The sequence below is a fragment of the Barbus barbus genome (assembly GCF_936440315.1).
Source record: "Barbus barbus genome assembly, chromosome: 34".
NCBI classification, from domain to species: Eukaryota; Metazoa; Chordata; class Actinopteri; order Cypriniformes; family Cyprinidae; genus Barbus; species Barbus barbus.
The window spans coordinates 15,762,770-15,774,982 of record NC_136762.1 but is presented as its reverse complement, the minus strand read 5'-3'; the positions used below and the strand labels follow the sequence as shown (position 1 = coordinate 15,774,982).

Here is a 12,213-nt window from a genome sequence, read left to right as displayed (position 1 = left end):
AAAGCTTGGAAGCTGTACATCTGATTCTTTCCAGTTTCACTTATTCAGTACTTATTCAAAAGAAACTTTTCATACTTTTCAAATTCATTCGTTTTGACTGACATTGAAAAGTTTACACAATTTAAAGTCAAAAACTGTCACTTTAAACAAATGACATTTAGCCTAAATGTGAGACATCATTAAAGTGTTTTATTATTTTATGGAGTGTTTTTTCACACCCATGATGGGTTCATTAAGTTGACCCATTCCCACGTTCACCCCTGCTGTGTGTTTGACATGCTAAGGGACTCTTTTGTGTTTCAACAGGTTCTACTCCTTGACAACCTAAATACTTGAGACATGTCATGAGTTACTGTAAAAAGAAAGTACATTTATGACAGGGTCTACCAGGGGTGGACTGGGGCCAAAAAATGGCCCTGGACTTTTTGGCACAGAGCAGCCCACCAAACCCAGCCCGCAACATTATAATTAGTCTTTTCTGGTGTGTATGACAAATAGTAAATCATTTTAAAGAATTTTTATGAGGGACAGTTTAATATCACTAAAGTTAAATACCAATATTATCAGTCCATATGACACAATGCTGGACTGTTGAATGTGGACTGTTTTTATGGGTCCTTTCTATTGGTCATATACAGTATTTGTCCTTTTGCAGGAGCTTGACATCTATCATTTTAAGGAATAGAGCTCCAATTGTGGAAAAGAGTATACAAATTATTTTGATGATGAAAAATGCAGTAAACTGTACTGTGAAATATATAATGTTACAATTTAAAATAGGTGTCTTCTATGCGAATATATAGTAAAATATAATTGATTTCTGTGATCCAATCTGTATTTTCAGCATCATTACTCCAGTCTTCAGTGTCACATGATCCTTCAGAAATCATTCTGATATGCTGATTTGCTGCTCAAGAAACATGTCTGATTATTATGAATGTTGAAAACTGTTGTGTTGCTTCATATTTTTGTGGAAAATGTGATACCATTCAGTTTAGGGTAAGATTCAAAAATATAAATGAATATTTTTCTTCAACAATGTTGAATTAATCAAAGATTATAGAATACAAAAAGGGACTTTGATTAAATTGATTTAAGTGACAGTAAATATATTTAAACTCATTACAAAGTACTTATATTTCAAATAAATGCTGCTCTGAGAACCATTATACCAATAATAAAACCATTATTAATAATTGATCACAAATAATAACTGATAATAAAAGCAGTAAATTAGGCAGCATAAGAATGATTTCTGAAGGGACACTGAAGTAATGATGCTGAAAATTCAGCTTTGAGCACATCAATAAATTACATTGTAAAACATCCTAAATAGAAAACCACTATTTTAAGTGTAATATTTCATAATAGTAAGCTATTGTTTTACTGTATTTTTGATCAAATAAATTAAATCTTCTTTCAAATAAATAAATGCCTTAATTATTTCAAACTTTTAACCACCAGTGTGTATATAAAATAAGCTAATGCATGTGAATTAATAAGCAAATTATATTTTTATTAGGCCTATAATATAAATCACTTTCCTATGCACAGCACTCAAAACCAAAAGTCTTCAGATTTACATTGTTCTAGATTAAGATTGAGAACGATTTTTTAAGACTTTTAACACGTGAAATCACGGAAGAAAGCAGATTTACACTAACTAACTCTTATCTCATGTCTGCTGAAAACTGCATTATAGCCTACATTGTGACGATTCGAATAACGGCATTAAAATCTGAGAAATGTGAAAAGGCCAGTAGTAGTTTGCATTCCTGAAAATTAATGTCTGTCGTTTAACTAAACGGTTGGCAAATATTGCTGAATTGTCTCGCCATGTTTAGCTGCTTACATCTTACCTCAGCTGGCATTCAAGTCGCGTGCAGCTCAGCGTCTGTGAACAGCCTTCTGCGCTTTGATTGGCTGTTTCAAACATTTTGACATTGACGAGCGCATTTGAGCCGGAGCACGGTTTATTAATTAGAATTGTTGAATGAAGTGGGCCGCGCGGGCCATTAGTCTTGGCCGATGGAAGGATATATGTACATTTACTACTAATCCATGTTTTATATATATTACGCAAAGAGCCGGCCCACGTTTGTACAACGGCCCACCAGGAAAACTCCCGCTGCTCCAGATGGCCAGTCCGCCATAGTCCGCCCCTGGGGTCTACTATTAATCACATAGTAAGCTAAAAACACACAGTTAGAACACGTGTGATGTCAGTGATTTTTTTGGTGTGAGAAGTGCGCCATCTAGTGTACATAGATGCACATAACATCAGGGACACAAACATTTGATGCATATTTTAAAACACAATGAATGAATCCATATGGATATATAATCGCATATCCATATAAATTAAATATAGCATTTTATAAAAACCTGTAACAAACGTATGAATTTATGAGAAAGAGAGAGAGGTCAACCTTTGCTGTTAAAAACCCAAAACCATTAATATTGAAAATGTAAGCTTAATTTACAAAATCTTAAATTTAATTTCAGCCGTAAATGACATTTTAATTAGCATAATCACGTGGTGCAAAGTGACCACCACCAGTGTTTTTTTTTTATTACTGAAACGAAAATCGATTAAAAACAAGACAATTTCAAACAAGACAGTTAATGGATAAATCTACTTCATCAGACATATTAGTCAGAAGACCACATGGAGGAACTGCTGCCAGATCTATAATGTTAATGGCATTTTATTACACGGCAGTCCTGCACATATTATTCAGTAAGAATTATAGGAGATCATTGCATGCTCCTCATGAGTATGAACGCTGAGGTGAATTAATGATCGTTAATAACTTTTTGTATTGACCAAAGAAATGGTAATTCGCAGTGATGGTTTTGTCGTTGGCAAGAAACACATAGGCCTATGGCTACACAGAAATTGACTTTCAAATAAACCTAGTTGGAGTACAAAGATGTACAACAAAACTGTTCAAATAAATAACAAAGACAAACTATTCTCTAAAAATATGACTGATTACTGTACTCCTCACTGTTACAGTGTTATAAATAATATTTAGTGTCTAAAGCCCTTGCGCATGCGTCTTTGGACTAGCGCTCAGCACCAAGGACAGCGGCGACCAAAATCACGGGCAACCTGGATGATGATGATGAATCACAGAAACACACAAGATCCCAGTGTATCTGACTTACTGTTGTAGTCATGAACACACACACAGAAACTGATCCTCTGTCATTTATTCATATGTGATTTAATATATGTACACTGTAAAATATTTTTCTTCCTATAACCAAAATATCAGTTTACGTCAAATTCTTAAGTCTTTCATATGTAGCAACATGCAGAGTACCCTAAAGTTTACTGAAATGTTCTTTGATTTCTTTTCCATGGCGCTCACACAGCAACATATACAGACTTATTCTGAAAAGACAAGTTGGATGAAACATGATATTTTTCAAATACAAACTCTGTGCCACAGTAAATGCAGAATACATAAATGTTGTTTGAAAAGTTGTCCATTAGTATTTAAGGTAAACACACCAAAAGCTTCTATGGCTGTACATTGAGCGCAGTGTCTCTAAAGTGATACAATTATTCATGAATTTACTTTTTTTTTTTGGTTGTAGTTATTTGTGCTTGGATTGGTTTCCATTGTTGTTCTTCAGTATTTATTACAGATTAATGAAATTACTGGTGCAATAAATAAATCTTGCAATACATAAATAGTCCCTCTTGATTTCTTTCACAGGTAAATCTGAGTGATCTCAAACAAAATACATTTATCTTTCATGACAAGATAATAGATGACTGGACCACAAAATCATCCTTTTAAATATGAAAATAATTGAAAGATAACCGCAATTGCATAGTACCTTAAAATCAGTCTTCAGTCATGTGCAAAAAACCCCCACAAAAACACAATTTCATAACTATCAATTACTGTCACAAAAGTAAAAATTATAAATGGTGTGATCTAGAAAAAAAGCTAATAATTCCCAAAACCAAGCAGTGATTTGATCAGTAGTTATATCATTTATACAATATGCACTCGGACCCCTGCAATTTAAGATCCTAAAAGACATTTCTTAGAGTTGTTTGCACTATATATTCAGACAATAGCATACATCAATTCCATGAAAAAACAAACAAACAAAAAAAAACCTTATAGTGGCCCCAAAGATTATTTGGGCATTTTTAGATACACAGAATGTATGAGTTTCATAGTATTAGGAATGAAATGAGTCTAGACCTTTTCACAGAACTCTTTTTGACATTTTTGCTCTGACCTTTAACCAACTGGTCCTGAGACAATATATGAACATGTTCCACTAACATTTTACAACTACAAAATGTCATTGATCATTTAAAACCTTACAAAGTTCATTTGTAAAATCTTTTCTAGAAAAGTGTATTTTTACTATTTTTTTTCTATAATAAATGCCACTTGATTTGATATTTTGTTATATAATGCAAAGACATTCATACATTTTTAAAAGTGCCAAAATCTTTTTGGTGCCTCTGTATTTCACACAAGCCTTTGCAACGTTAGTTGTGCAAAAACAGTTATAGTGATGCCAACTGTAGTGTCATTTTTTCAGTTTTCTCAGAGAACCTGCAATCATGAGCATCTGTAAATGTCCCTACTTGTCCTTACGATATGACAATGGCACTTTAGAAACAAATGCTGTGCTGATGGGCTCCAGTGCTCTATGAGTGCTGGGTTACAGCATGTCATCCTGGGTTTCTCTGGTTGGAGTCCTTCTGCGCCGGAACCGCATGCTGGAGAAGAGGGACGAGGCGGTGAGGGCCACGCGGCTCAGGCCTACATTTAGACAGTGTACTTCTGATGTCACCGGCACCTCAGCGAAGAGAGCCCTGTCCCGGGACACCCGCATGACGCTTTCGCTGTTCTCGATGTCTTTCACTATATTCAAGATCTCCTGCCTTTCTGTTTGTCGGGTCATCCCACGGATATTGAGTATGGCGGAAACATGCTTCCTCCTGCAAAACACAAGAAAAGTTTATTCACTCTTGACTCATGTATGAGGCGTATTAACAATCACTGTACTGCGTCATAAGTGAAATATTGCATCTATTGCATTAGTCAAACCGTAATATGGTTTCATGGTGAGTGGTCAGCAGTGTTGGGGGTAACACATTACAAGTAACGCGAGTTACGTAATAATATTACTTTTTTCAAGTAACTAGTAAAGTAACGCATTACTTTTTAATTTACAAGAAAATATCTGAGTTACTTTTTCTAAAAAGTAACGGCAGGTACTTTTTCCCCATTTATTGACTGACAGTGCGCTGTGTGAGCATGCTGTTACTGTAGTTCTAGACTCAACGTGAAGGTGCATGAATTCATCCCACTCGCAAAAAACAGATATAGTATTCATCAAAATGAATTAAAACAGTGAAATGCAAACTCAGAATATGATGCAAATCTGCTATATTTAAATATGTTAAACAACACAAATGTATCTAATCCCATTTTATTAATCAATGTCTTTGCTGCTGACCTTTGATGATCCAGTTCAACCATACTAATAAGCAAAAATGACTTTAGATAAACTAACAATTGTGTTTCATTGTTTTTTATTGCTGAAGAGTGTTGAACCTTCTTCTGCGTTCTACTGTACAGACGTGAATTTACTCTTCCTTCAGCCTGAGGTTTATTCATTACACTTTTTGGTGTGAAAGGGCTTTTACATTTGCTATAAATAGAACTTCTTATATTAAAAACAATCAAGCCTTGCTCATATTTAAAAAGTAAAGCAAAAGTAACGTAACACATTACTTTCCATAAAAAGTAGCTAAGTAATGTAATTAGTTACTTTTTTAGGGAGTAACGCAATACGGTAAAGCATTACTTTCATAAGTAACTGTCCCCAACACTGGTGGTCAGTACTGAAACTATACTGGAGTAGACCTTCATTAACTGAATTTCTCTTTACATGCTTTGTTTGTCTTAAAGTACAAGCCTATTTGTTTTCAGAAAACTTTTTTTTTTCATAACTTAATAGAAATAGAATATTACTAAAATAGAATAGAATATTAGTCTAAACTGAAAATTCTTCAAATACAAAGACAAAAACAAAAATGTTTTAAAAGACTTGGGCTTGTATTTGAAGTTTATTCTATAGATTTGGCAAACTGTAAATTGAATTTAAAAAAGAGAGAAAGGATTAAAGCAGGTTTACAAATTAAGATTTACAAGAGAGGGAGACTGAGAGAGAGAGAGAGAGAGAGAGAGAGATTCTAGAAATCATAGAATTGATTTGTTCTATTTTATTTAATTATATATACACATGCATGTATTTATTTATTTTTTTCTAATACATATATGTTTTACATTCTATTTATTTATTTATTTAAACAAAAAGTTTAATGCAATGTATTAATGTTTCGAATTGGAAGACACACACAAAAAAAGTCTTTATAATAGTCTATAATGTACTGTATACGTAATGTATAATGTATAGCTGTATATAAGTACAGCTGAAACAACAGGGTGCAAAGAATCCTAATTTAACCTTCCCAGAGTAGGCTACTGCTCATTCAAAGTTTCCCTAGATCATAAAATGTGTGAATATATATATGGTAGATGGGAGAGATTCCAAGCGTTCATCAGTTTAAAACCCCAAAGGTGTTGCTAATGCTAAACAATGGAGCCTGCAGCACATCTAGGTCATGTATTTGAAGGTTCAAGCTTTATTTAGCACACATTCCACAAAAGAGAGTTTCCTCTGGATTCTGCAGCCGTATAGGGCTCTTGATTAGGCAACTGCCCTCTCTAGGTTAAACCATGGAGCTTTAGGTCAGGCCCTGGCAGGATGCCTGTGTTTTTGCTTTGTCTTTGTGAGGATCCAGAGCTGGACAACTGTACACCTTTCATGTGAATCTGGGATAACCAAACAGTCTCCCATAAAAATCAGGAAACCGCAAAGTTTCTTGTTTGCTTTTACAAGCCCCTCTTTTGCTTTCAAACAGAATGACCATGTTTTGTCAGATGACCTGAGCTCTCTGCTTTTTGACCTCGATCATATCAGGGGCTACAAGGTGTCCCGGCCGAGCGGCCTGCCACCCCTCAAGACACTCACCGTATGTCAGGGAATTCCCGTACCAGGACGCCAACTTCCATTTGGATAGAGGGAGTGTCTTCCAAGAGAATGATCTCCGATAAGTGAGGAATTGCGCTGTCGAGCCATGAGGCGGAGGATTCCTGGATGGGGGCAAACAAAGATAAGATCAGATCAGTCACCAGATCAATCTTCATATGCCGAGACAGATCAGCAACTGGAATGTACAGATGAACGTTCAGATTAAACTCGGCTGCGCGCCCAAACGACTCCGAAGGCTATTTTTTACCCTCGTCTCTGGAAAAACAAAAACCTAGAGGATTAAGTATAGGAGCACATGTTGTTCCAACTGAGGGTAAATATCTGAATGCCCATTACACCAAGGCAGTTCTTCCTGACTCTCAGTTTGACCTTAAAGGCAAGTCATGACTTCAAAGGCCCAGGCCAGGACATTCTTCCATTAACAATGGTATCCTGTTGTCCACCGAGGTGACAAACGGATGTTTAAACTGAAGCAAGGGGCGGACACTACACAGGGGAAAGGAGCATTTGGGTGGGTCATAGAGATGCCCTTTGGAGCCAAAGCCCTGTTTGGCCATCTGCCTCCATGCCCACTCCAGAGGAGCCCATTCTTCACAATCTCTTTTGTTTGAAAAGTTGTCGGCTAGAAATGTTTTTTGAGTGATTAAAACATACTTAGAATCTAGCTCAAGCGTGATGAATCTGGGAATAAGGATTTAATAAGAAAAATATATTTGCCATACTAATAAAAACAAAATGAGGTTACACTTTATTTTACAGTGTCTTTGTTACCAGTGTTGGGGAAAGTTACTTTTAAAAGCAATGCATTACAATATTGCGGTACTCTATGAAAAAATAACTTATTGCGTTACTTAGTTACTTGTTATGAAAAGTAATGCAAGTTACTTGCATTAATTTCACTTTTTCACATTAAAAGTGAAATGAATAAACCTCAGGCTGAGGGAAGAACCTCTGCACTCACTCACTAATTTCTCCCAACACAGGGACAGGAGAGGTGTCAGTGAATAAATGGGAAAACAAAGTAACTTGCGTTACTTATTTGAAAAAGTATGTTCGATATTTAATTTGTAAATTTAAAAGTAATGCATTACTTTACTAGTTACTTCAAAAAGAGTAATCTGATTACGTAACTCACGTTACTTGTAGTGTGTTACCCCAACACTGTTTGTTACAGTGTAATTATAATATACAATATATAATATAATAGACAATTATAATATATACATGTAACGTGCAACAAGGACACATATAATATAGTGTTACCTAAATTGATTCAGAAAACAGTAAAAAAAAAATCTTAGAATTGTAATTGTGGTTTTCTGGTTCCCATTTAGTCCCATAAATATGAAACAAGTTGACCACCTCATATGTTGCTGTAACATGGAAAATGTAGACATTACTGGATATTTAGGAATAACTGCAAGGAAAAAAACACTTTCCAAAGATTTTCATACTCTGCTGATCATAATGAAATATTTAAAATTGACCAGTACTAGCATATTTTATAATTATATCATAATTAACATCATATATCTGGCTGACAGCAAGGTTATTATTGTTACCTAAACTGAAACAAAAAATAGAAACATTGCGTAGGAAACTAACTTAAATAGGTTTATGTTAAAGAACTAACATTACTGGAAATTAAGTTAAAAATCTAACGCTAAAACGTAAAAATAAATATATTAAACAAATTACAAAAGCACAACGCAAAACTACTAAAAACTAAAATTAAAACAAAATCTGAAAATATAAAAATAAAAGCTACATCTGAAATATTAATATAAATATAAAAACAGATTTTTTTTTAACAGAACAGGGGTGCGTTTCACAAAAAGCAACTACTGCCACAAGTTTTATCGTTACCAATAGTTATCAATGCTATCGATGCTTTTGGAAAACGCACCCCAGGTTAGCAGGAGAAATGAAAACCTTTTACTTTGATCTTTCAGATGCTGTAAGTGACTCACCAGCTCTTTGAATAGTGTTTTTAGGTGCTTTCCTTCGTCGCGAAGGCGTCCAGCCATTCTCTTCCTCATTTTGAGAGATGTGCAGATGATTCTGCCCCTCATGATGGCCCGCACATATTCAGTCATCACACGCCGGTGCACCTCCACCACCAGGACCTAAGAGAACACAGTAAATAAGAGGCTTTTCTCATAAAAAACCCAACTTAATCATACATGAAACAGATAAATCTTATTTTACCCTGAAGTGGTTTATTTTGGGATAATGACTGGCTGAGCTAAATCGACAATTAGACATACAACTGATTTGAGCTGAAATTTTTTTTATGTAAAAAAGAAAAAGTTGAGAGAGCTATATAGATTTGAGCAGTAATTGTATAAAAATATTTGTGATGAACCAATACAATACAAGGGCTGTGTAGATACAACAATTAATGAATTAAAGCATACTTGACAAAGCAGTAAAAATACATGTTTTTAAGAATCATTTATGATAAATTTGCAGATTGACGGAGGAAATGAATGTTATTGATGTCTTAATTTACCTCATAAGGTGGATTGTCCATCCTGCGAAACTTCTTGAAGTGCTCTTTTATGAGCGTCTCAATTTGCTCCAAAGGCTCAGTGTTGCTCAGCCATTTTCGTTTAATCAGCTTATCAAACAAGTGCTACATGAAATGAGACAGAACGATCTTGATTAGAAATGACATACACAGTACACATTGGAATGTACTATATTTGCCTTCACCAGGATGTGAGGGCTTTCATATTTAGAGTCAAGAGAGTGCGGCTAACTTCCTGTTCGACCCCCATCTTGGAAAAAAGGATGCAGCGAAACTATGTGGCCCATGAGAGCTGGTAATGCCAATCTGTACAGCAAACACTGTTTGGCGTCAGGCCAAAAATATCTAATTCACTAGTGTTTTTCACATAGTGCTCCTATTTTAGTGTCTCAGAGCCAGAGTAGCTATGCAAAACAACATCCTTGAGAACAGCCCATAGGGGAAATGCTGATAAGATATTCTTTATATTCTTGACGAATATAAGGTATTGAAAAATATGTGCGTGCCTGCATGTCTATGTGAGGAAGTGTGGGGTGATCTGTGGCAGCCTCACCCTGATATGTTCAAAAAGTCTGTCGTTTAGCACTCGCACACTCAAGCAGACTATCCTGTCCAGAGCTGTGTTGGCTCTACGAATCGAGTCCTCGCTGGTTGAGGGGTCACACTGGCCGCAACGCTCCACAAAGCTCCTAAACACAGCAGCTTATATTATAAAAGCACTAAAATAATTAAAAAACATCATAGAAATAAAGGATTTTGAGGAAGCCTACCTAAACGTTGGACAGCAGTTGACAAGAGCGATGGTTTTAGCGATATAACCGTCTTCATTTACCTCACAGCTGTTTACGAGCATCTCATGGAACATCTCCACCTTTCTCTGAAAACTGCAGCAGAAACAATGCATTTAATGATGGCATGTAGTTAGTATGCTCATCTAACAAATAAGCAATTTGTAAGCATTTAGGACATTAACAAGGGTTAGTCATTCATGGGTTATAATTTGGGCTCCTAACTTGGAACCCCATATAAAGTCCAATATATAGTAATACAGTAAGATTGTGAACTATTATCCCTAGTAAAAAAGTTATATATTTAAAATACATTTATTTCATACTAAGTATAGTTGAAATCTATTAACATATTTACTTATATATCGCTCAAGACGTACTGATATAAAAATAATAATTAAAATTTATTTGGAGTAATACTTGTGCACAATGCATATTTCTTAATATTCAGCTTAAAATGTGTTTTAATGTCACTATTGATAAGGATAGTATGATCTTTGAATAATATCAGCCTAGCTCATTTTTTAATAAAACCAATAAATCATAAACAGTCTCTCCAAACGAGTGTTTCAGATTCTCCTCTGTTCACGTCACTGAGGGGAAAAAGTGTGTTTTCACTGACGCTGCCTTCAAGTGCTACCAGAATGATCATGAATAGGAATGTAGTAGTTAAAAGTTGCGTATGAAAGCAAGTGAGTCGATCGTTTGCAGTTGTCGAGCTCATAATCAGAAGTGGGACTTATAAAGTTTGTGATAGCATGAGACCAGCAATGTTGTTATTTTTATCCCACCGTGCTCCCCGTCTGTGTAATTCATAAACGTGAATTTATTATGCACAATATCATCAGATGACTGACTTTGAAACCGAGTGGTTTTCTGTAAAGATAACAGGCTTGTACTAATAGTGGAATGTTTATTTGCAAAGGCTAGCACTGCTAATGCGGAGCTGGAGCTCTTGAAGCTCCGCCCTCTTCTCAGGGAGCAACAGCTCATTTGAATTTAAAGCAACACACTCAAATCAGCGCGTTTGGCCTAAAAGTGGCAACTTTAACAATCTATAAAAAATTTATCTGTGGGGTATATTGAGCTAAAACTTCACATATACGCTCTGGGGACATCCGAGATTTATTTTATATCTTGTAAAAAGGGGCATAATAGGTCCCCTTTAAATGCTATTTATTTCTGTGATGGCAAAGCTGAATTTTCAGCATCATTACTCCAGTCTTCACATGATCCTTCAGAAATCATTCTAATATGCTGATTTGCTCCTTAAGAAACATTTCTATTATTATCAATGTTGAAAACAGTTGTGCTGCTAAATATTTGCTAATAAATGCTAACATTTTGTGGAAACTGTAATATTTTTTCTTTGATGAATAAAAAATTCAGTATGTATTTGAAATAAAAATGTATTTGTAACATTGTAAAAGTACACTGTAAAAAAAAAAGGTGAGAAAACTCAAAAATCTGCTGAAGCTGATTGCATTAAAATTTTAAGTTGGCTCAACTTTTTTTTTTTTTGGTCACTTTTGATCAATTTAATGCATCCTTGCTGAATAAAATTATTCATTTCTGACTCCAAACATTTGAATGGTCATGAATGTCACATTTCAAGTATTACTTTCTCACCTGTACAGGAAATCTGCCAGTCCGTTGAGACTGCATTGAGCAACCCGTGAACCCAAATCTCTGTTTACAGCTGCAGATCTCTCAAGGTCTTCTTGTAGCCTCTATAATAAAAAAATATAAGAAATATGCTATTTACACACCAATAAACACTAATTGAATTAC

The 12,213-nt window shown here is 35.1% G+C and overlaps 1 protein-coding gene across 2 annotated transcripts in view; it reads right to left on the bottom strand.

Moving 5' to 3' along the window:
* Positions 1 to 3,196: 3,196 nt before the first annotated feature.
* Positions 3,197 to 12,213, bottom strand: part of LOC306854523 (exocyst complex component 3-like protein 2) — a 35,943-nt gene continuing 26,926 nt past the window's right edge. For both annotated transcript variants that reach the window (XM_079392642.1, XM_079392641.1), the window contains exons 7-13: positions 12,052 to 12,152; positions 10,405 to 10,518; positions 10,188 to 10,323; positions 9,617 to 9,739; positions 9,075 to 9,230; positions 7,084 to 7,205; positions 3,197 to 4,981 (exon numbers count right to left, since the gene is read on the bottom strand). In XM_079392642.1, the coding sequence (XP_079248768.1) occupies positions 4,702 to 4,981; positions 7,084 to 7,205; positions 9,075 to 9,230; positions 9,617 to 9,739; positions 10,188 to 10,323; positions 10,405 to 10,518; positions 12,052 to 12,152 (1,032 nt within the window). In that variant the 3' untranslated portion in view covers positions 3,197 to 4,701. The remainder of the gene's footprint in view (positions 4,982 to 7,083; positions 7,206 to 9,074; positions 9,231 to 9,616; positions 9,740 to 10,187; positions 10,324 to 10,404; positions 10,519 to 12,051; positions 12,153 to 12,213) is intronic.